General features: G+C 48.7%; 1 protein-coding gene across 8 annotated transcripts in view; it reads right to left on the reverse strand.

Annotated features, from left to right (window-relative positions):
- PCSK6 (proprotein convertase subtilisin/kexin type 6) overlaps window positions 1-25,751 on the reverse strand; it is a 169,813-nt gene that overhangs the window by 57,151 nt on the left and 86,911 nt on the right. For 6 of the 8 annotated variants that reach the window (XM_086364084.1, XM_086364081.1, XM_086364087.1 and 3 more), the window contains 2 exons: window positions 7,966-8,138; window positions 2,543-2,755 (listed from right to left, as the gene is read on the reverse strand). In XM_086364084.1, the coding sequence (XP_086220210.1) occupies window positions 2,543-2,755; window positions 7,966-8,138 (386 nt within the window). The remainder of the gene's footprint in view (window positions 1-2,542; window positions 2,756-7,965; window positions 8,139-25,751) is intronic. The other 2 variants (XM_086364082.1, XM_086364083.1) reach the window with 1 other exon arrangement.

The following is a 25,751-nucleotide window of genomic DNA, read 5'->3' on the forward strand; positions in this document are numbered from 1 at the left end:
CGGCAGCCAGCCCATGAGGAGACGGGAGCTCAGTCCTAAAACCACAAGCAACTGAGGTCTGCCAACATGCAGGATGCGTACTGGACAGGCCCTCCTGTTGAGCCTATGGAAAACACGCAGCCCAGCTGACACCTGGACTCAGCCTCGTAAGGCCCAGAAAATGGGCCCGTGGAGGCTGCTGCACTTGTGCCCCCAGAGCTGTGAGATGGCCCAGCTGTGCTGTTTCCAGCTGGGAATCTTGGGATCATTTGTTATGGTGCCAACAGGAGACTAACATACCTGTAACTGCCAGGCTCCAGCCACCCATCTGCAAATCCCTGAGAAAGAATTTCCCCTGTGGGGAGAGTCCAGAGCCTCTTACAAACAGTGTCTTTCCTTTGTCAGGGCTCAGCGAGGTCGACCATCACCCGGAGAGAGGGAGCCCGCGCGGGTCACACACATAGGAAGACTCATGGGGTGCTGGCAGAGACCAGCCTACTCCCCCTCTTCGACCCTGGAGAGGTCAGGGCACCGCGAGGAGGATGCACCCCCTGTGACTCCAGGATCCTCCTCCCAATGGGCTACTGACACACCCTTCCCAGGGCTGCTGGGGAAGCAACACCGGTGCCTGGCACATGCCTGTGCTCAGTCCAAACTGGCAGGAGGGAAATGGGGGTGTCTGGGCAGAAGACCGAGCTTCCAAGAGCAGGGCAGGCCTGGGGCTAGCTCTGCAGCCTCAGAGAAAAGGGTGTGAGCAGAGGAGCCTCCCCTGGCTGGCAGAAGGGGATAGTGGAGCCAGGGTGGGCTGCCCCTTCCTGAGACCCTCTGTGCTGCTGGGGCATGGCGTGGCCGGGGTAATGAGAGTGTGAAGGAGGGACAGGTGCCGTCTCAGCACCAGGCAGTCATTGCCGTCGGCACTCAGTGCACGAGAGCGACAGGGGCCCCAGCTATGCTTGCCGTCGGACGCCTGCCCGAACACAGACAAGGGCTGCCGAGCATCCAGCACAGGGCGCGCCCCCTGGCTGGGTCTCTAAGGGACTCAGAGCAAACACCTTGCCTTGGATGAGTTGAAACAAAATCACCTGCCACCCGTGCTACCAGGGAAGGGCCCTGGACAGCAGCTGCCCACTGTTTTCTCCTCCGCCCTCTGCCCAGTGACACACAGTTACTGAACGTCAGGGCTCAGAGAATTCTTCATGAAGAGACGGAGGAATACAGGCATTCTGTAGCTAAGGTGTGTGTTCATGCATGTACACACACACACACGCACACACATACACACACGCATGCACCGGCTATGTGACTCATTAAGCACACAAAGCTGCAAGCCCTGCTTGCACCATCCCTCTACTCCAGCCCAGGCCTCTGACAGGTCCTAAGTCCAAGCTCAAACCAGCTAGATATTTAAAGCAACAGGACACCATTCAGCATCTCAGCCCCATCCAAGGGGTGCCTGTTCCAGCAGAAAGGAAAGTTAACAACTTAATGAGTACTTTCATGAGCTGGCCAAGGCCAATGCCAGGCTGGCAGCAGAAGGACCGTTGATCCTCCCGGTACTGCAGAGGACAGTGGGCAATGGGAAGCCTCAGGCTCCCACAAGAAAGTATAAAAATGTGCCTGCAAATAACATTTACAGATGTGGCCAGGCAGCAGGAGAAATGAAAAGAAGCCAGGGAGTTTTCAGGTTAAACCACGCCTGGCCAGCTCCAAGGTCTCATTTTTTAGACATCTAAAAACCATCCTAAGGACTGTGCACTTCAATTCTGCATTGACTTCAACTTGAAACCCTCCCCTCCTACCTTTTTAAAGTATGAAAGCACCTGGGGAAGGAACAAGCATGAACTTTACCCATACACTAAATTAAAAGCTATTTCTAAAAGATAAACTACACTGATTTATGTTCGTTGAAGCCACTGCAGCAGACAAAACCACTCTCAACCTAAAGGGTGTAGAAAAGTCCTTTTGTGAGGAAGGGAACACCCAAGACTCTTGGATTTCTAAAATGTTTCAGCGTAGAGCCAAGACTTTCTCTCCTTCTGTTTTACACGTGGAAATTGAACGGGCCAGTTGGACCCCAAGCAATGTGACCGCAGAATTTAGAAAGCTAAAAAAAGACACTGTGGTGAGAATGCACCCCATTCTTACAGGGTATTTTTAGACCCCCCGAGCCAGAGAGGGTTTTAATTGATATTCTGTGCCAAAATTAGAAAGGCAGGGTCCGAGGGAGGCTGCCAAGGGCCTGGGGTTTACCTCCAGGCACAACCAGTTCCTTGATGGCGAGGCTGAATGAGGCTGAGTCCGAACTGCCCTAGCGGCCTCCTGGCCGGGAACCCTGCCCTCCTCGAGCCCCGGGAGGACTCATGGGACCAGGAGCAGGAGCCGTTCCCCCTGGGAACCCCCTCTGGACTCATGGGACCATGACCAGGAGACCCCACTCCCCAGGGCCCCCTGAGGCCTCGTGGGACAAGAGCAGGAGTCACCGCTCCCTGGGGCCCCTGAGGACTCATGAGACCAGGGGCAGGAGCATCCCCCTCCCACCCCCGAGACCCTTCTCCGGACTCACAATTCTGCGCTCGTAGAAGGCCCCGCTGCTGTAGGTGGTGGCCAGGGTGGACGCACACTCCTCCAGGTACCAGGGCCTGTGGCCGTTCTCGGTTGTGCTGCTCACGGAGATGGTGTAGACGCTATTGGTGTAGCCATCGCAGGAGCAGTGGTCCCCCTCACGGCCGCCGTTCCCCGATGCCCAGACAAAAATGGAGCCCAGGCCTTGCCGGCCCTGGATGGGAGGGTGGGGACAGGTGTCAGCCCTCACTGGACGCCCCTGCTGGCTGGTCTCAGCCTGGCCCAGCACACCTCCCCCAGGAGGAAACTCAGAAGGATGCCACTTGGACCAGATGGGGGCCCCGAGTGTGTAGTTTCTGGGCTTCCTCTTGATGTTAACAGAGTCCTTGGCAAAACTCTGGACCCATCAGAATGACTGGACGGTACTGAGGAGTGCTCCCTGCTCTTCAGGGGAAGATGCAGGCCCTCCCGTGACCTGACCTGTCCTGTCCCAGGGCCATGCCAGTGCTTTCCTCTGTGGCAACCCATGGTCATAAACACCACACTGCACCCCACGTACGCTGACATGGGAGCTGATGGATGAGTCTAACTTTTCTGAATTGCAAGAGCTAGTCCTGGGAGGGAGGGGATGAAGGTTCTGCAAAACCAGCTGCAGATGCACCCTTCCTGGGGAGCAAGATCCTCGAAAAGCAGGTGGCCCAGGACCTATGGGTCAAGGGCCAGGTGCCAGAATGCCCAGGGCCATCCTAGGAGAGTGCCCCAGGGCCTCCACAGGGCCAACACTGAAGCGCTCAGACTGCCAGCTTGGCCAAGCTCCATCCTCACCCACAGGCCCAACCAGGCTCCTCCAGCCACAGACACCAGCTGAACAAGCACACCAGTGCCAGATGGAGCTGACCCGTTGGTCCAAAGGCAGGACCTGCTAGTGGGTGCAGTTGGCCTCAGAGGGTGGAGCCAACACCCGTCTCCAGATGGGCAGGCGCCCCAGGCTCCTCACCCCCTACCCCCTCATCCAAATATGCAGGAGGAAACCCAGGCTTTCCCCAACTACTGGCCAATTTAAAGGAAGCTTTCAAAGGAATCCTGCAACCCTGGTAGCTGTTTGAAGCCCTGCTTCTGATGGGATGCAGACACATGACCCTGGCACCCAAGGCCACCTGGGTTAAGGTACCCACCTTCCCCGGAGGCGCCAGGACACCCCACATGTGGACCAAGTGGACCCCAAGGCCCGCCCTCTTGTGCCGGTTTGTCTTCACTCCAACATTCCCGCCAGCTCTAACCTGGGGCTTGAAAGACAGCCCAGCCCCCCGCACAAAGCTGCCTCATCCACTCTTGTTCACACATCTCTGGGGAGTCCTGTCCCAGTGGCCAGCACAAAGGGCAGTTGCTAGAAGGACTGAGGACACGGGTTTGTCTGTGCAAGTAACACACACAAAGGTCATACAAAGCAGTAAGAATCCGAATGAAATTCAATCAGAGCCTGTCTCTGATTCTCTCATGCGAATCATCTCTGGACACCTTCACCTTCAGTCCTCACCACACTGCAGGTTACTGATCAAAGGCAGTGGGAGCTACATTCCTACTCCTGCTTTGTAGAGTGCTGCTTACATTTGTAAGCACCCACACTACTCACACCGCCCACACTCATGAGTGCCCACAGTGCCCACACTCATGACCACCCATACTCGTGAGTGCCCACACCACTCACATGGCCTGCACTCATGAGCGCCCATGCTGTTCACACCACTCACACTTGTGAGCGCCCATTCCACTCACACAGCTCACACTCGTGAGTGTCCACACCACTCACACTCATGAGCGCCCACACTACTCACATGGCCCACACTGCTCACACTACCTACACAGCTCACATGTGAGAGGACAATGCCTGGGTCTCACTACGTTGCAGGTATGTGCTTGGCTGGTCCAGGTAAGCCCGAGTCTGTGTTTCTAATGAGCTCCCCAGTGATGCTGGCGAACAACAGAGGCCTAAATACCAAAAACTTGACTCTCCTCACCCTGTACTTTGCAGGGACCCCTGACCCCTGAGTTCTCACAGGCGTCAGAGCATCCAGAGCCTCTCTCCCTTCTGAGAACAGTCTCCTGGAAAAGAGCATGGGAACGGGGCAGAGGAAACACCCAGGGCGGAGGTGTAAGGAACGTCCAAGCTGTCTCTGAGGACTGTGTGTTCACATTCCACATCTTCTGTTCACCTGGAAGCCACGGGGTGGAGGCTCTAGGGCAGTGGTCCCCAACATTTTTGGCACTAGGGACAAGTTTTGTGGAAGATGATTTTTCCAGAGATTGGGGTGGGGGTGGTTTTGGTATGGTTCAAGCACCTTACACTTATTGTGCACTTTATTTCTATTATCATTACATCAGCTCCACCTCAGATCATCAGGCATCAGATCCTGGAGATGGGGACCCTGCTCTAGGGTGAGGACGTGTCAACCCCAGCCGTGAACTTGCACTTCTGTTCAGGAAGACACCACCTCCGCTCCTCAGAATGTGTTTCGGCATCTTGCCAGGGAAGCAGATGGCTCGTCTGTGGGTGTGGAATGCTAGTGAATGCTAGGCACTGGACCCAGCCAGTGCCTTCAGCCACAGTGTGGTAGACTCTCCCATTCTGGGTGACCAGCCACATGAGGACCAATATCCAACACCTCTTTATGCTAAAGTACAGCATCTGATGGTGCCTACCAGAACCTGCACCATCTACCAAAGATGCAGTCGGGTTTTACAGGGGAGGCTGCAGGTGACAAGTGGGGCATCAAGGAGGAAAACAGACGGAAGAATGTGGTTTGGTTTGAGACCATCAAATTTCTAGGAGGATTTTCAGTGACAGCTTCTGACAGTTGCAATTTAAGGTTCCTATGTGACATATTTTATTCAGAAAGACTAAAAAAAAAACAATGCAGTGACCTCAGTATCTCAGGAAACTGACACGAGTGGCAGGAACCACGCGGTCCCTCTGCAGCTTCTGCACTCCTGATGGCTGAATGAGGCCAGCGTGGCTCAGAACTCAGCATGCGGAGCCCTCACAGCTCCCGACACTCCACTCTCTACAGCTCACCTATACACCCGAGAGAGGTCAGGCCCAGACAACCAGCCTGTCTCCTGGAAACAGCTCGTCCTCAGCTCTCAGAATCTTTAGAAATCATCTCATAGAAATGGCCGACACTCAGGATTCACATCTCTCAAAAAGCATCTTCAGGGACGACCCTGGAGGTCCTGTGGCTCTGACTCCGCGCTCCCAATGTAGGGGGCCCGGGTTCGACCCCTGGTTGGGGAACTACATCCTACATGCTACAGCTAAGAGCTCACACCTGCAACTAAACTGCCCATGTGCCACAACTTAGCCCTGGTGTGACCAAGTATGTGAATAAAGAAAATATCTTTAAAAAGCAGCATCTTCCATTCAATAAAAGTGGTCTCTAACTTACACCTAATTTTAGGAGGTTCCCCTTGGTGTCAAGAGTGAGAGCCACATGACCCAGCACACGAGGGATGCTGGAAATTGGGGCAATGAGATCTGTGCATCTGGCAGCGGCTAACGTGCCCGCGCCTGACCTCCCAGCACCCCGTGAGCTCGGCCACTCGCCGAGCTGACTGAAGAGCCTGCACATCTCCTCAGGATCATGAGGATAGAGGAAGACGTCTGTGTCCTTTGTGTAGCTATGGACATGCTGATGTCTACCTGTTCCCCTCTTCTTTTGTCTCATGAGTGTCAGGGTAAGCACAGAGCTGTGAGGGACGTGAGAACGGAGCCCCACTCTGGTCACTCACTTGTCAGACATTCAAGCCCTGAGTGGCCGGGGAGGAGAGAGGGCAGAATAAGAAGCCTCACACTTGTGTACAGTATCACGTGGCCCGGAGCCACCAGACCATGGGGTCTGGGGCTGGGGGTGTTTCAGGAGACAAACACCCCAGCCCCATAGAAGGGAATTAATAGATAGAAAGTGACCAAACTCAGCACATCCAGAAAAGTGACCAGATTGTATTATTCAGACAAAGGAAATCATCAACAAGGGCCTGTGGAGGGGGGTGGGGTGGGGTGCAGAGGGTGGAAAGCCTTGCTTTCAGGACAACCACTGGTACCATCTGACTTGTTAACTATGTATTGACCACACTTTAGTCATGGTGCACAGTTTATGATAAAATAATAACTTTAATAATATGGTAAAAGTATATAAATAATAAGATGTGGTTGACCCAGCCCCACTGTCCTATCTCCCACAGGAGAAGTCAGAGGCATAAACCCTGCCTCGGGAGGCCTAGACTTCCAGCTCTAACCTCGCCGGCATTGCCTGGCCACCCAGGGCCACCGGGACACTGACCACAGGCCAGTGTCTACTCCAGGAAGCTGTCCTCGCCCAGAAATCCACTGTGCCCCCTCCTTGTGAGACCTAGGACCCTCTGCCCCAGCTTTCCTAACTCACAAGGACCCAGAACTGACAACCATGGAGTGACTGGGGTGTCCTCCTCTGCCCCCCTTGGCTGATGGGTTGAAGGCCCATGCTCAGGTGTTTGCTCTGACAGCCCCTGGTGGGCTCCACCCAAGATGTCCTAAATGTCTGGGTGGCACACTGGCGGGGAGGGAGCACCATGGAGACCTGATGCCTTGGGGTTGCCAGGTGAGCACACAGCCTGTGATGGACGCACAGAGCTCCAGGATGGGGGTCCTGTGGGCAGGTGGGCTGAGTCCCAGACACCCTTCCACCTGCAGAGCCCCATTAACAGGCCAGGCGGTCAGTCTAGGACCCCCACCACCCAGCTGCACACCTCAAGATGGGGGCTGTCAGGCTGCGAGGCAGAGTCCTGGGGCTGGCAGGTAAGCTGCAGGCACCTTGGGAGCAGCAACTCTGTAATGAAATGACGTCCCTCTGCTCTGGTTTCGTGGGTAGCTGCTACCCTGAGCCCCCACTTGACTTCTCCCTCACTCTAGCCCTGGTCCCACCTCATCCTGTGTCGGGGCTCTCCCTGAGTCACTCCGACTGTGTGTGTGTGATCCTCAAATTTATTTATATATTTATTTAACTGGGGGGAGCGGTATGTAGGGTCTTGCTTCCCTGATCAGGGACAGAACCCCTGCCCTCACACTGCAAGTGTGAAGTCTTAACCACTGGACCTCCGGTGACGTCCCTCAAATTTATTCACTTCTACCTACATGACAAGATTTCTCCTTACTTCTATGTTGGTTACTTAATATGACAGACTGCAAACCAGCATGAAGCTGATCCCTTACTCGTCTCTTAAAGGGTGAGAAGTAGAGCCCTTCAATGCACAGAGAAGATCGTCTTGGGTTTGTAGAATTGCTTTTAATATTATGTTTTTGGCTTCTTTATTCTTTCTGGTTTTTAATTGTTGAGAGCCCTCACTTTGCCCCTCACCCTGCCCTCCCACCGCGGCTCTGGGTCACCACACCTTTCTGATGCCGTGCTCGAAGGCCTGTCTGGCCAGCCGGCCAGGCCCGTCCACCGTCTTGCCATCATCGTCCGGCCCCCAGCTGGCGCTGTAGATGTCGATGTAATTGGGTCTGGTGCCCAGAGACTTGGCCTCCACCACATCGGTCACATCTCCATCCAGCATTCGGATGCCTGAAAGCACAGGCGGATGTGAGAGCTGTGTGGATGCTGGCCCCTCGTGGGCAGGGTTCCCATGTACAACATCGGGCCCCACCCTCAGCTGGGACCCCAGCCACTAGCAACTCCCGCCCTGACAGCCTGGAAACCCTGCTTGAACACAGTGTCAGAGAAATTCACAGCAGAACAAGAGGGACTCAGACCTGAGCACCATCACAGGTTCAATGATGGCGCCCACAGCCACGTGGGCCCTGGCTAAGGCCTGAGGGAAGGCTGAGGTCACCAGATGTCCGGCTCCTTGTGGCTGGATGGCCTCAAGAGTGAGCAGACACCAACGCAAACTGCTTTACCTGCTGGCTCCACCTGCTCCCCACTCCTTCACCCTCCATGGACCACAGGCTTGTGTTCCCAGGCTCAGGGTTGACCCCCTAACCCCATGCCAGCATATCTGGAGGCAGGACTTTCAGGAGGTTCAGATGCGGTCATGAGGGGCCAGGACAGGACTAGCAGACTCAGGAGAACTGACGGTGAGAGCGTGCCTCTCATCTTCTCTGCCACGTGAGAACATGGATGGCGGTCATCTGCCAGCTGCCACGCTATGGGGCCCTCACGAGAAAGCAGTGGGCTGGCACCTTGAACTTGGGTTTCAGCCCTCCAGAGCTGTGAGCCACAAGGGCCTGTGGTCTGGGCCGCCTGGTCTGTGAGATTTTGTCATGGCTGCCTGAGCGGTTTGGACCCTCAGGTGTCTGGTAGCAAGATGCAGAGCTGCCACCATTGTTCAAGCCTGGATGTGACGGCACAGGACGGGGGGTGGGGGCGGGGTGGACACCTTGTCACCAGCTCCGGAGAGGAGGCCTGGGGAGGAGGCCCCTCACCCATGGAAGGTAGGGGGAACATGGTGCAGGCCACCAGGGAGACCCTGCCCAACCACCTGTTGTAACCAGTTAGTGACCACAGGGCTACCTCATCTCCCTAAGCTTCTGACGTCTGCAATGCGCAGTGATGAAAGCTGTCAAATCTGCTGAGGCGCCAAAACATCTAAAAAGATGGTTCATATAACGTGCCTGGCACATGGTAAGTGGCCACTGTGTCAGCAGCTAGTTCTGACCCTATCAGTAAAAACCGGGGCAGTAGACCTACCTCCAGGGGCTGTTAACAATAACTACTTTTTACCTTTATTTTTAAAACATTTACTATTTGACACATGAAGGATTGCCTGGTACACACGTTACAAGCCTATTAAATAAAGCCTGGTACACATGTTAGTTACAAAGCCTACTAAATAAATAACAGACACACATGAACCTCCATCTTGGGAAAATATGAACTTGAACACTTGAGGCCTTGACCCAGGCCTTGACCCAGAAATGTGCATTAGTTTATCCACTGCCTTAACAGTGGGCGCTTTAATATGAGTGGAAGCAGGCTTAAATAACACAGCGTGCACTGGGAATTCATCCTTTGTCAGTTACTTATGTTATAAATACCTTCTCCCAGTTAGTGCCTTGTCTGCTCACTTTGTTTACGATGTCTTTTGATAAATAGAGGTTCTCGGTTTGAATAGAGTAAGAGCCGAATCTTCTTTGGGCTTGTCAGCATCTGTGGAGGATGGACCCTCCGTGCTGTACTTTCTCCTTTCTGATTTCTGGGGGTTGACAGCAGTCAGCATGGCCCCTAAAACCATGCCTCCCGGTCTCCGGTCTGTGTGTCCAGGGCCCGTGTCTCCATGGCTGTGTCACAGATGGGACCTTGGGGCTCTTGGAGCCATGAACACTGAGGAGGGGCCACAACCAGTATAGGATGCTGGCTGCTTCATGGGGCAAAGATGCAGCCCCGGGGCAAGATGAAGCGCAGAGTGCTTCAGGGGGAAGAGAGCAGGGGCTCGACAGTCCAGGGGTGGAATCACATCCCAGCTGCATCTGGCCTTGGGCCAGGGTCTCACACTCTCTGAGCCCATGTTTTCCACAAAACCTGCTGGGGCAGTCGGGAGGATAATATAACACTGGGGCCCTGATGCCCTCTTCTTTCTGAAAAAAAGCAGCTGCTTTCTTCATGTCCTTATCTTTGGCAATGGATTCTCCTGGCAAGAGACCCCGCTGACCATACACACAGCCAAAACCAAACCAGTTCTGTCATCTAGGTGGTGACAGTAGCCTGCCACCCTCAGGTCTCTCCAGGCCAGGGATGGGTGGTGGAATGCCAATGTCTGAACAGGAACAAGATGCCAGGAGACATCCCCCAAGTACATAAAAACAGAAGACCGGAATGCTTCCTGACACCTCTCACATGCCTCCTCCAACCTGGAAGAAGAGTGACTGATGTGTGAGGAAGAAAGCATGACATACTGAGATTTTAATTAAGCATCTGTTTTCCCAACACTGACAAGCTGCCAACAAGGAAAAGGTAAATATTTCCAGTGGAGACCTGCTGTTCCGGTATTAGCATTAAATGCTAATGGCTCTCTGGAAATGCCCAACTGAAGAAAACAGTCATCATTTCTTTAATGAAAAAAAAAAAGACTCATAAACTGTCAGGTACAAAAATAATGTGGACAAACCATCTGGATTTGGTTTGTCCTGGTTGTTGGTGTGCCCACACCTGGGCAGCAGGCTGGGTCCAGGGCTCCCGGAAACGGGACACACGGGGCTGACCCGTCCACTCTGAGGGCCCATTTAGCGAATGAGGTGGGAGAAGTGTGATGAGGAGGATGGGGAGGGGGCTTTGCAGGGCCTGCTGGGCAGCTCAGCCCCTGGCAGAGTCACATCCGGGAAGATTGCACAGCTGGGCTTGCCGCAGTCACCTTTCCACAGACTGACCTGCACCCACAGCAGCCTCACTGTCCTGAAGAACCCGACGAAAGCACTGATTTTATAAGTTTCCTGAGGAAGTTAAAAAAACCACCACAATTTTCTCATAGTGACCCATCCTTCCTCCCTTCCCCTGCTCCTAATTTACAAAAGGGAATGACAACCCACTCCAGTACTCTTGCCTGGAGAATCCCATGGACAGAGGAGCCTGGTGGGCTACACAGAGTCAGACTCAAATGAAGCAACTGAGCACACAGCACATGCAAATCACAGGCTTGTGTGTGATGGGCAAACCCACCCAGGGCCACTGCATCGCCCCTACAAGTGCCCTGCATCCATCCACTTTCACAGGCCAGTGGGAGGCAGGCGGTGCTGGACTTGCAGACAGGGTCTTAAAGGAGTAATTAAGCTGAAGTGAGGTCACATGGGTGTACCCCCCATCCGACAGGCCTGGTGTCCTTCTAAGAGGAAATTCCAATACAGACAACACAGACCAAGGGATGACCACAGGGAGACAGAGATGAGCAGCTATCTGCTGGTCTAGAGAGAGGCCTTGGAAGAAACCAGGCCTGCCGACACCTTCACCTTGGACGTTCAGCCTCTAGAGCCGAGAGAAAATGTTTCTGTTGTGAGCCAAGGAAAAGACAATTGGAAGAACACCCCCTGCCCTCCTCCCTCTCCCCAACAGGAAGTCAGCCATCAGGCCGTCTGGAGGAGGGAAGGGGAGCCTGACGTGGGCCCACTCCTGTCTATTGAGAGGTAATGTGTTTTGCCTTCAGCAAATGAATGGCAACGCAAGAGCAATGAACAGCGGCAAGTAAAATTAGATTGTGGCTTCCTGAGTGTGACAAATGGGCCTCCCCAACAAATTTTGTTCATTAATCCTGAGTTTATTTTAGCAATTTCCACAGAGAATTGATTTCATCTTTCTCTCTTTTTCCACTAAAACTACAGTATATTCTGTCCTACCAACAGCCATTCTGGACTGAGGGAGGTTGCAACAGTTGTTTAGAAATGCTGCAAACCTGAAAGGCTTCTGCTGTCATTATGGCCCAAGACAAATAAGCTCTCAGATCTGTAAACATGCCTGCACTGAACAGCCTCCTTCTAAGACCTGGGGCGTGTCTGCGGGACTGGGAGGCACATGTTAACTTGCCACAGGGTTACAGGAAGTGTCCAGACACCACAGCTGACCACCACACCAGGTCTCCCTGGGCTCCTGTTCAGTCCGATATCCCTCATGGTGGAAATGAGGCAGGAGCCAGTGGTGTCCAGTAAACTCTTGGGGTCCTGCACCGTCTTGGGCCCCTGAGAGGAGGCCTCTCCCAGTAGGTCTTGCATGAACCCTGTCTCTTATTTTCTGTATTCTGATGCTTCAGGCCTTGCTGACCCTGCAGGGACTGAACCCCCACACTCCCAGGCTGGCCAGTTCTTGGAGATGGTACAGGAGGCCCCTAGGATGTCTTCCTTCGGCAAACCAGACAATCCAGAGTCCACCCCACAAGCATGTCTTTCATTGGGAGTGGGGGTCTTACCTTCAGGTTACTCTCCACCTGCCCCAGTCACCCCAGGGCCAGGAACCAGACCACCAGGGGCAGCCCCTAAGCCCCAAGCCCTGAAATGATTCAAACTAGTCCATCTTAAGCCTGCTCACCCCTCCTCACTTGTCTTTTATGCAGAAACCACAATAAGGGCTGCAGATCACTGCTTCCCTCTGCCTCCAGAGAGACCCTGGAGCCTGCCATGTGTCCCCCATGGCAGCATGACCCATCCTCTTGGGAACTGTGAGTGACAGACTCTGCTCAGGGCCCACTGTCTCCTGACCTGTGGGCCTGTCATATCTGAATAATAATGAAAACTCTATTTCAAAACAGGTCACTCTTTCATAATGAGGTTCTGCTGATTTGTCAGAGAACAGTAAAAAGTGGAAGAACCTCAGCAGTGCGCTGGAGATTTGAAATCCTGACTGAGTTTCATGGTTTCTGCACCAGGGAGCAGGGTCCAGAGAGCAAAGTAGTTCAATGAGGGCTGGCAGGATGGGACAGGGGACAGCAGGCAGGACAGGGACTTAGCCCCATAGGCAGGGATGTGAGGAGCCCTGAAGGATGTATGTCCTATGACAGGATGCCCTGAGCAGGCCTCTGATGAAGACCAGACGGCAGTGGCAAGAAGACAGTCACACCACCCAGCAAGAAGGCCATTGGCTTGTCACGCAGCTCGGACAGGCTCTGTGTTCTCTCCCTGCCTATCTTTCTCACAAGCCCTCAGGAGTGGAACTGCTTCCACTCAGTGTCTGTGCGGACAACCTCAGAATCGCACATGCAGCCTAGAATCGGCTCACCTGTCATCTGGGGAGGATGGTGGCCATACCTGCCCATCTCCTCCTTCCTAAGGCTCCTCTCAGCCTCGGAGTACCATACCCAGCAGGTGGGGGCCTTTGATGAGAATGTGGGGGCTGTGCTACCCACAGTCATTAAATCCCCCCAAACCTCCCAATGGATTTTAAATTTTCCTGCAGTTAAAAACACACTTGGAGCCTTTGAAGATTAATCTGCAGCTTAAATTGTACTCTTAAAATACTCGTAAGCCTAAACAGCTTAATGGAAATGCTAATGCGACTGAGTTCTGTGAGTCTGAATTAACATAATGAACTAATTTATGGGCAAGGATTAATTTAGCTGTTATGTACTTAGCATTCTCCTGTTTATGAAAGGAAAAGCATGATTCAGTTCCCCCATCAAAACAGGGAACAAAAACACCAGCAGGAATGTGGCTGCTGCTGTTGCACTTGAACTTCCCAGAAACAGTCAACAGGCTGAAAAGGCTCCTGCCCTTTGTCCTTCACCAGGCCTGAGCAGGACACCTTTCAGTTCCAGGGCACCGCCTGCCCCCCAGCAGCCTGGGGATCTGTCCCTCGGGCTGGTGGGCTTTGCTGAGCTGGAGCTGGAGCTGAGCTCCAGGGGCAGGCTGTGCTTCAGGTGACCCCATCCTGCCTCAGGGAAGTGTCTGAGTCCTGCTAAGCATCAGCTCAGGGGAGCAACTCACCAAAAGCCAGATGCCCCCTAAAGTTACGATGGACGTGAGTCTGAGTGAACTCCTGGAGTTGGTGATGGACAGGGAGGCCTGGCGTGCTGGGATTCATGGGGTCGCAAAGAGTCGGACACAACTGAGTGACTGAACTGAACTGAAAGTAAAAAAGGCAAGGGCTTCATCACGCACCCTACAGGTGACCTCACCCAGCAAGTTCTCCTTAGGCCAGGGTGGGGTGGGCATCCTACAGGACATTGGGAGGGGCCCTGAGGCCGGAGGACCCAATGCAGTGGCCTGGCTCACCCTCCATGTCTGGAGGGGCTCTCAAGGAACCAGCCAGGAGGGCTCTGTCCGGAACTCACCTGGCAGGTGAGACACTGATTACGATGAGCTGAAGGCTGGTGGGCGCAAGTCTGAGCCCACCCACCACCACTGCCAACCAGAAGCAGACAGGGACAGAGTGATGGGGAACACTGAGCACAGGGCTAAAATTTAAAAAAAAAAAAAAAAAGGTTAAGACAGTGAGAGAATAAAGACAGCGAGGAGAAAGGGGCGTGGCGGGCTCGCCATCCTCTCTCTGTGACTTCCCAGGTTGACCGAGTTATCCCAGGAAGGATGGACAGCGCGGCTCAGAACATATGAGGCTGGAAGAGAGAAGCAAGGCCCAGTTACCTTTGGAAGAAATGTGAATGCAGCCAAGGAGAAGGATTCACATGCCCACTGTGGACCACGGACCCTTTCTATCTGCTCTGCGCCGCCTCACGGGCATGGTGGCAACAGTCCTCACCGGTCACCACTGCAGCACCAGAAGCCACAGCTGCAAAGGGCCGACCTTGGCTTAACACCAGGGGCCTGAGCTCACATGTCGGCTCTGCCAGCAGCAGTGGTGTGGACCCAGACGTAGCAGGCAAGCCTCCTCTCTGACTGTCAGTCTCGCCTGGTGTGAAGCAACTGTACTAACACCCAGCTCCAAGCGTCATTCTGAGGACCAGATGCACAGATGACTATGTGTGTTGGTGCAGCATCTGGTAACTAATGGCAACCAGTGACAGCACTGAGCGCCATCACAATAAAAATACCGATTGGCCTGATGACGAAGGGAAATCGAGCCCCTGGTCCACCTCTACTCAGGGCCCTAGAAATAACAGAAGCAAGAAAAGAAACGAATAAAACAGTAACAGCCCTGGAAAACAAGGGACAGGAAGAGGAGGTGGGGTGGGAGGCTGCGGCGGGGGGTGTAGTGGCAGTGGTGGTGGTGAGGGGATGGGGTGGAGCGGGGTGGGCGAGGGGGTGGGGTGGTTAGGGTTAGGTCCTGCCATGTCAGAGGGTTAGGGTTGGGGTTAGGGTTAGGTGGGTGGGATAGCCACCTCCCCTCTGGGCTGCCAGTGGGCAGCAGCAGGCTTCATTCAGAGTCTGACACCAAGGACGAGGGCACCAAGGCTGGACGGGGAGAACAAAGTGGGCAATTCGGGGGGCCAGTACCACCTTGCCAGACTCCAGCATCTTCTCTCAATAGTCAACAGAACAGCCAGACAGAAAGTTGGCAAGGATGTGGAAGAACTCATCACTACTAACAATCAATAGGGTCTCACTTCTAGAACATTCTACTCAACAAGAGAATACACATCCTTGTCAAGTGTGTGCATAAGACTATCAAGATAGATTCACCCCTGACCTCAATGAATCTAGGAGAACTGAACTCCTATCCAAGTGTGTTCCACAACCACGAGGGTCTCTAACTTGGACTCTAACTAGTAACCAATGGCAGAAAGAGAACAGAGCATCTCCAAACAGCTGGAAACAAAACAACACGCTCTTAAATAATCTATGAGCCCAAAAGGAAGTATCAACGGAAAAACCAAACATTGAACTGAATGAAAAGGCAAATACAACATATCAAAATCTGTGAGACATGGCTAAACTTTCTGCTATGAGAGGGATTTATGGCACCACTGTTTACATCAGAGAAGAGGAAAACATCTCAAATCAATAACGGAAGCATCCACTTCAAGATCCTAGAAAAAGACTTCGCGAAGCCCAAAGCAAGAGGAAGGGAGGAAGCATAAAGACGGGAGCAGAAAATGATGAGGTTGAAAACAGAAAAACACTAGAGAAAATAAGCATAACAAAGAGCTGGTTTTCTAAAAAGATTACTAAAACTTGGTAAACTTCAAGTATGAATGACTTAAAAAAAAGGGGGGGTGGGAAGACACAAATTACCAACATTAGGAATTAAACAAAATATAACCACAGACTCTACTGCACCAAAAGTGCAATAAGAGAATACTACAAACAACTCTACACAAATAAATGTGACAAGTGAGATGAAACGGGCCACCTCCTCACAACATACAAATTACCACAATTCTTGCCTGGGAAATCCCATGGACAGAGGAGCCTGGAGGGCTACAGTCCACAAAAACTCGGACACAATAGAGCATATGTGCACTGCACTCAGTATGAAACAGACAATTTGAACAGCTCTGTAACTTTTCAAGAAATTTAGTTAGTAATTAAAAAAAAAAAAATCTCCCCCCAAAAGAGATTTTTTAGGTCAGAAGAATCTATTAGTAGTTAAAGAATTAACACCAATTCTACACAATCACTTTCAGAACATAAAAGGGAGGGAACAATTCTCAATTCACTTACTGAAGCTAGGACTGCCCTGATACTAAGATCAAACACAGTGTAAAGAGAGAGAGAGAGAAAAATTACAAACCAAGACTCCTCATGAACATAAAAACCCTTTACAAAATATTAGCAAATGGGTTTCAGTAATGTATCAAAAAGGAAAAGAAAACATCATGGCCAAGTGGGGCTTACTCTACAGACAATACTGGATCAATATTCAGAAACCAATATAACCCACCATGCTATGTTAAGTCACTTCAGTCGTGTCCGACTCTGTGCGACCCCACAGACGGCAGCCCACCAGGCTCCCCCGTCCCTGGGATTCTCCAGGCAAGAACACTAGAGTGGGTTGCCATTGCCTTCTCCAATGCATGAAAGTGAAAAGTGAAAGTGAAGTCGCTCAGTCATGTCCGACTCTTAGCGACCCCATGGATTGCAGCCTAACAGGCTCCTCCGTCCATGGGATTTTCCAGGCAAGAGTATTGGAGTGGGATGCCATTGCCTTCTCCGATAACCCACCATACTAACAAGCTAAAGAAAAATCACATAAAACATGTCACTCGATGAGGAAAAGGTGGTGACAAAATTTTACACCCATGCATTCTTTAAAAAATTCAAAAACCGTGAATAGAAGGGAGCATAATGAACTTCCTAAAAAACATTTACAAAAAAATTATTCTTAATGTAAAGGTCCAGATCTTGTTCCTAAGGTCAGGAACAAGGCAAGGATGTCTGCTCTTGGCCGGAAGTTGTAACCATGGTGATAAACCAAGAGAAGGAAATAAAAGGCACATGGATTAAAAAGAAGAAATAAAATTGCCCCAATTTGCAGATAAAAGTATCAAGTATAAAAAGAATCTATACGTAGAACTAATAATAAAGTTTAGAAAGGTTGCAGGATACAAGATTAACATGCAACAAACATTTGTATTTCTGTATGTTAACAATGAACACACGAATGTCAAAGAAAAACAATGACTTTTATCATCATTTAAATAAAATGAAATAGATATAAACCTAACCAAACATGTATAGAACTTGCATGGTGAAAGCTTCATGGTGCTGACGAAAGAAATCAAAGATATAAATAAATGAAGAGACATATTGTGTTCATAAACATAGTAAAGAGGTCAATTTTCCCAATTAACATACAGGTTTAACACAATTCCTACCAAAACCCCAGCAAGATTTTTTGCTAGATACTGACAAAATACTGGTAAAACTTGTACAGAACGGTGAAAGAATTAGGAAAAATAAAGTGGGAACAATCAGTCTACCTTATTTCATAACTTTCTGTAGCTACGACAGTCAAGACTCTGCTGCACTGGCAGAGTGACACGGGCACATAGATCAATGGAACAGACTGAAAACTCAAATATAAACTCATACAAACAACTCAAATGACTCTTGACAAAAGTGCAAAAGCAACTCAATGGAAGCAAGGCACTGCGACACACAGCGCCACAGCAACTAAATGTCCACAGGCAGACAGAACCAAAAGCAAGAGACCTAGGCACAGGTCTGACACATTGTACAGAACCAGCTCAGAGTGGGCCTCTCAAAGTGGAACGGACAACTTTTATGAAACTATAAAGCTTTCAGAAAGAAAAACAGACACTATCTTTAGAATGTAAGATAAAGCAGAGCTATAAGACTGATACCAAGAAAATGACCTATAAAAGCTAAAGTTGATCAACTGGATTTCACCAAAATTTTAAAATTTTACACCAGAAAAGATATAGTTGAGAAGGATGAAATGACAAGTCACAAAATGGGAGAAAACGTTCACGAACAACATCATCATCATAGCACAAATAGCTAGAACATACAAAGATCTCTCAACACTTAATAGTTAAAAATTAGAAAATGAGAAAAAAGACATGAGGAGATATACCACCAGAGAGGACACACAGATGGCAAATAAGGACATGAAAGGATGTCCCACATCACTAGCCTTAGAGAAATGCAAATTAATGAGATATCACTACATACCCATCAGAATGGCTAATGTAGAATCAGTGACAATACCAAATACTGGCAAGCAGCAGAGAAACAGGATCACTCGCACAGTGTCAGTGGGAATGTCAAATGGCACAGCGTCTCAGAAAAACACTGCCAGTTTCTTAAAAAAAAAAAAAAAAAGAACATGTAACTTTCCATAGAACCCAGCAAGCTGCACTCCTGGACGTCTATCCCAAAGAAATGAAGACACTGCTCCCACAAGAATGGAAGAATGCCCCCACATTCATACAAGAACGTTTCCAGGAGCTTTACTAGTAATACCCCTCAAACTAGAAACAACACAGATATCCTTCAGTGGGAGAGCAGTGACACAAACTGCATTACATCCATACCATGGAACACTGTTTCTCAATGAAGAGGATCAAACTGCAGATGTACACAACAACCTGGAAGAATTTTGGAAGAACCATAATGAGTGCAAGACATTAATCCCAACAGTTACATAGTATATGGTTCCTTTTTTTCAAGTTTTATCAACCTTTATTACAAATCAATTAGATAATCGTAATCATAAAACTAACGTCAGAAACTAGAAGATAAAAATTATTCTGACCAGATAAAAATAAATTTTTTAACATTAATATTAAATAAGTTATTAACAAGTTGGAGAGAAAATGTTTGAAAATGGAGAAGCTAATATTTCTATGACTTAAAAATCAATGTGGTCCCATACTCTACCCAGACATTGATTATAACCTCTAGTTAAAAGTAAGAAAGCTGGGAAGGAAGACTCTTGAACTTCATTTCTTCACATGTTTAAAAATGAAAGAAAAAGAATTTTATTTAAATCAATTCTTTTGGACAATGAGGGCAAAGTTTACATTTAGCCCTCTTAGAATCTATAACACATATTAATGGAACATCTTCATGTATACATTGTAACTGGGATATTTATATTTATCATTACCATGATTCAATCCCACCACAGAGTACTCGACAATCTCTGTTGGCCAATGTGATCGGGTACTGACTCTGGGATAGGAAGTAGAGTGACTTCTTAATACGGGGTACAACACGACTGAGCACCTAAGCATGTGCACACACACACAAACACACACACACACAGAGATTGGTCCCTAGAGTTAATTCACTTTTGCAAGAGGAAGACATTCCCAAAATATTCCTAGTCCCAAATCATGGCTCCATTTATACATTATTTTTAAAATGAGACAACAATGGTTGCCAGAGGTTAAGGAAGGAGCTAGGCAGCAGTGGTTGTGTCAATAAAGGGGCTACATGAAGGATCTCTCTGTGACCCTGTTCTCTGTCTTGACTGTATCAGTGCTAGTATCCTGATTGTGATGCTGTTGCTGTAGTTTCACAAAGATCACCATGATGGAGAACTGGGTAAAGGATACACTGGATCTTTATGTACTGTTTCTTACAACTGCATGTGAATCTATAATTATTTCATTTGGACACTTGATTGAAAACATCCCAGAAGGTAAATTATTTTCAAAATGTCAAAACTGCAAAGATAGAGTATCAGAGAATTAAACAACTAAGCTTAGGGATTCTCCCAAGACCCAAGACAAAAGGTCAAAGGGATTAAAAGTTTGAAAGTTAAGAGGCCGAGTTTTAGTCACTGTCTTATTAATAAGAGTTCTGGGAGGATGGAATGAGGAAAAGTCAAGCAAGAGAGTCAAATAAATAACAGAAGGATCCCCTGAAGCCAAGCACAGAAGTCTTTAAATTTCAATCTCAAATCTAAACAGTGATGACCAAAGAAACTGGCTCCCCCTTAGCAGTTAAGCTCACATGATTTCTGGAGTATAAGATGATTAATAACTCAGGAGGGCCAGACAGGAAAAGGAAAACAAACTCATATCGACACACAGGCTGAATCCCAAAATGAGGAAAAGAAAAAACAATTCTGAAAGATTCTGGAAGAAGAAGGAAGTATCTGAAAAGGAACAAAAATTAACATTGGCACCGGACCCCTCATACCAAAAAAACCAGGGGACATGGGTTTTAAAATTCCCAGTGAAAATTATTTTGAACTTAAAATCTAAACTCAGCCAAATCTGCTGGAAGAAAATAGAGACTTCAAAAACTCAGAAAGTTTACTACCTAGATAGCTACCCATATATACAGCAAAGCACTCAAAAATATCTTTTGAAAGAATGAATGACATTACCATAAAAGACAGACATAGGATCAAAGAAAAAAAGGTAACCAAAGAAACTGGCCCATCTTTGCAGTGAAGCCCTCATAACTGTTGCCACGTAATGTAGAAATGTAGTAACAACATGGACTGAAAATCCTGGATGATGCCAATGTGGGAAGCAACACCAATGTAGGGGGCAACGCAGGAGAGAGGAAGAAGGCAGAGGGTTCTTGCTTAGCTCGGGAGAAGTGGGCAGGTGCAGATCAAAGTGCAACACTGCAGAAAGATAAATTCAGATAGGTGTGTTTCAAGGTGTTAGAAAAACAGAACTGGAATGCAAAAACTTCAAGCCATTACAATGAAAAAAAAATAAAGAAGAAGCAACAATCTACATCAATCTAGCAAAAGGGAGTAAGTAAAAGAAACAATGAAAAACAGTAAAAAAATATAAGTAAATAATTTAATACATTAGTAAATAATAAAAGAAAAATCAAAATACAATAACAAATATATCTGGTATCGGAAGGTGACTACATCAAATTCCCTTTAAAAGAGACTCTTCAGTTCAGTTCAGTCGCTCAGTTGTGTCCAACTCTTTGCAACCCCATGAATCGCAGCACACCAGGCCTCCATGTCCATCACCAACTCCTGGAGTTTACTCAAACTCATGTTTGACTCAAACTCATGAGTTTACTCAAACCATCGAGTCAGTGATGTCATCCAGCCATCTCATCCTCTGCCGTCCCCTTCTCCTCCTGTCCCCAGTCCCTCCCAGCATCAGGGTCTTTTACAATGAGTCAACTCTTCACATGAGGTGGCCAAAGTACTGGAGTTTCAGCTTTAGCATCAGTCCTTCCAAAGAAATCCCAGGGCTGATCTCCTTTAGGATGGACTGGTTGGATCTCCTTGCAGTCCAAGGGACTCTCAAGAGTCTTCTCCAACACCACAGTTCAAAAGCATCAATTCTTTGGCGCTCAGCTTTCTTCACAGTCCAACTCTCACATCCCTACATGACTACTGGAAAAACAACAGCCTTGACTAGACGGACATTTGTTGGCAAAGTGATGTCTCTGCTTTTGAATATGCTATCTAGGTTGGTCATAACTTTCCTTCCATGGAGTAAGCGTCTTATAACTTCATGGCTGCAATCACCATCTACAGTGATTTTGGAGCCCCCAAAAATAATGTTTGACACTGTTTCCCCATCTATTTCCCATGAAGTGATGGGACCAGATGCCATGATCTTCGTTTTCTGAATGTTGAGCTTTAAGCCAACTTTTTCACTCTCCTCTTTCACTTTCATCAAGAGGCTTTTGAGTTCCTCTTCACTTTCTGCCATAAGGGTGGTGTCATCTGCATATCTGAGGTGATTGATATTTCTCCCGGCAATCTTGATTCCAGCTTGTGCTTCTTCCAGTCCAGCGTTTCTCATGATGTACTCTGCATATAAGTTAAATAAGCAGGGTGACAATATACAGCCTTGACATACTCCTTTTCCTATTTGGAACCAGTCTGTTGTTCCATGTCCAGTTCTAACTGTTGCTTCCTGACCTGCATACAAATTTCTCAAGAAGCATATCAGGTGGTCTGGCATTCCCATCTCTTTCAGAATTTTCCAGTTTATTATGATCCACACAGTCAAAGGCTTTGGCATAGTCAATAAAGCAGAAATAGATGTTTTTCTGGAACTCTCTTGCTTTTTCCATGATCCAGCGGATGTTGGCAATTTGATCTCTGGTTCCTCTGCCTTTTCTAAAACCAGCTTGAACATCAGGAAGTTCACGGTTCACATATTGCTGAAGCCTGGCTTGGAGAATTTTGAGCATTACTTTACTTGCGTGTGAAGTGAAAGTGAAAGTGAAATCGCTCAGTCGTGTCCGACTCTTTGCGACCCCATGGACTGTAGCCTACCAGGCTTCTCTGTCCATGGGATTCTCCAGGCAAGAGTACTGGAGTGGGTTGCCATTTCCTTCTCCAGGGGATCTTCCTGACCCAGGGATTGAACTCAGGTCTCCTGCATTCCAGGCAGACGCTTTAACCGCTGAGCTACTTGCGTGTGAGATGAGTGCAATTGTGCAGTCGTTTGAGTATTTTTTGGCATTGCCTTTCTTTGGGATTAGAATGAAAACTGACCTTTTCCAGTCCTGCAGCCACTGCTGAGTTTTCCAAATTTGCTGGCATATTGAGTGCAGCATTTTCACAGAATCATCTTTCAGGAATTGAAATAGCTCAACTGGAATTCTATCACCTCCACTAGCTTTGTTCGTAGTGACGCTTCCTAAGACCCACTTGACTTCACATTACAGGATGTCTAGCTCTAGGTTCTTAAATGGTATCAAAAATTTTTTAAAAAAGTAGATACATGCTGCTTTGTTGTTTAGTTGCTCAGTCATGTCCAACTCTGAGATCTTGTGGACTGTATCCTGCCAGGGTCCTCTGTCCATGGGATTTCTCAGGCAAGAATATTGAAGCAGGTTGACATTTCCTCCTCTAGGGGATCTTCCCAACCCAGGGATCGAACCTGCATCTCCTGCATTAGCAAGTGATTTTTTTTTTTAATCACTGAGCCACCAGGGCAGCCCACATGCTACTTACAAAAGGTTAAAAATAAAGAAATGAAAAATACATGAGGAAAGTGATGATAAAATAATTTACCAGGCATGGCAATATTAATATCACCTAAAGAACAATTAAAGGCAAAAAGAGAATAAGATAAAGAGAGGATTTTTATAGTGATTAACGAAAGAGCCATTACAAAAAAGATGATAATTTTTATGCATCTTGTAATGTAACTATGTAATGTATTATACTGATTAAAGAAAGAGCCATTACAACAAAGAGAGATGATAACTTTTATGCATCTTGTAACGTAACTATGAAATGTATACACCAAAATAGAGAGAAATCGACAAATCCACAACTGATATGGAGACTAACATCCCTTCTCAGAAAGAGATTAGGCAGACAAAATATAAGATGCCCACACACCTAAAGGAGCTCTATGCAGCCAGGTGACAAATGTGGCCTCTCCAGGCACCAGGCAGGCAGGATAGATGGCTGACATGGACAGCCCTACAAGACCAGGTGTTGAGTGGGGTGCAGAAACTGCCCTCTCAGGGTGGCCACTGTGTAGCCCCAGCTGAGCGTTGCCATAAAGGAACGAGGGCCAGAGGAGCCAGAGCTTCTGATTTTTTTCAAAAGAAGTGGCAAATTCCTATTTTCTACATAAAATCTCTTGATCCATAAATGTTGCCTCTAGTTAAGAAAAACCAACACTGGTGTGGGCCACACAAAACACATCTGCAAACCAAGGGAGCCTGGGGGCACGGGTGCACCTCTGGTCTAATTTGTAGAAACTTGTTCACATAAGCCCGGAGGAAAAGTACTCCTCAAGTACTCGTCACATACCCACTGGAATGCTCATAAGAAACCGAGCATGTCCTAGACCACACAGAGAACTTTACAAATTCAGAAAGGCAGAAATTATACAGAGAACAGTCCCTGATTCCAATAAAGTTAAAAATTAGCAACAAAAGGAGCATCCAAAAAATTCTATATGAAGTTGGAAAAAAACATTTAAATCCCTTATAAATAATTTTTGAGCTACAGGGGAAAAAAATCAAAGCTGAAATTAAAGATTGTTCAGAAATGAATAATAAGAGCACTGTGTAATTAAGCCAGAGATAGGTAATGAGAGGAAAACAAGTAAAATGTTTATTACTTATTAAAGCACATCAAAGCCTGAAAGTAAAGAACAAAACATTCTATTCAAGGAGGTAGGAAAAAATAATAAAAATTTAAAAGCTGGAGGAATTAATAAACAAACAAAAGTAGAAATTCATGAGTTGAAAATAAAAGAACTCAATAAAAAAAATCAGTCTCAGCTGTGGGAGGGAGATGAGGCCGCATCAAGGAGCTTGGGAAGGTGGAGCTGCCTCAGTCCAGGTCCCGGGTGAAACCTGAAACCAGCCAATCCTGGGAGGACGAGGCGAGAGCCAAGGAAGAGCAGTCGGCCTTGGATCACCAGGAGTTGTGTGCTGTGCTGCCTCCACTGGCTCTCCAGAGGGGCAAGGCAAGTGAGCCGGAGTTGTTTAGAAGGAGGTACAGGACCAGTTAGACACCAGGAAGCCAGGGAAGGGGGAGCACATGGGATGCTGACTCAGGCATGGACACTGGTAGGGCGAGGCATGGGGACCAGGTAGGCATCAAGAATGGGGGGACGACAGGGGGGTTGCTGACTCAGGCAAGGACCCTGCCAGGAGGAGACAACAGAATGCTTCCAGACACTGGCACAGGAAGACCCTGAGCTCACCTTCTCTCGTTGATAGTTAATAATCTGCTGCTGCTGCTGCTGCTAAGTCGCTTCAGTCGTGTCCGACTGTGCGACCCCATAGATGGCAGCCCACCAGGCTCCCCTGTCCCTGGGTTATATGTTGCGGCTGCTACTGCTGCTAAGTCGCTTCAGTTGTGTCCGACTCTGTGCGACCCCATAGACGGCAGCCCACCAGGCTCCCCCGTCCCTGGGATTCTCCAGGCAAGAACACTGGAGTGGGTTGCCATTGCCTTCTCCAACGCATGAAAGTGAAAAGTGAAAGGGAAGTCGCTAAGTCATGTCCGACTCTTAGCGATCCCATGGACTGCAGCCTACCAGGCTCCTCCATCCATGGGATTTTCCAGGCAAGAGTACTGGAGTGCGGTGCCATTGCCTTCTCCGACTTAATAATCTAAACTACATATTAATATGAAAAATTGCCCTCTGGAGAGAGACCCAAGAGCTAGCTGCAGCTACTCAACAATGGCTAAAAAGGCCACCTCAAGGCAGGTAGGAGACGTGGAGACACGGTCTCACCAACACCCTCTCCCCATCCCAACTCCAGGCCTGGAGACCCACAGCCTGGAGGGAGCTCACAAACACATAACTTCCCTCTGAGAAGCCAGAGGTTTGCTGCCCCTTGTCAGGCCCCACCTCGGGGATCTGCACTAGAGAGACAAGCTTCCCAAATGTCTGGCTTTGAAAACCAATGGGGTTCA

Source organism: Bos grunniens, chromosome 21, assembly GCF_055505025.1.
Source record: "Bos grunniens cultivar Pamir isolate PY7600 chromosome 21, Bosgru_T2T1.0, whole genome shotgun sequence".
Taxonomy (NCBI): Eukaryota; Metazoa; Chordata; class Mammalia; order Artiodactyla; family Bovidae; genus Bos; species Bos grunniens.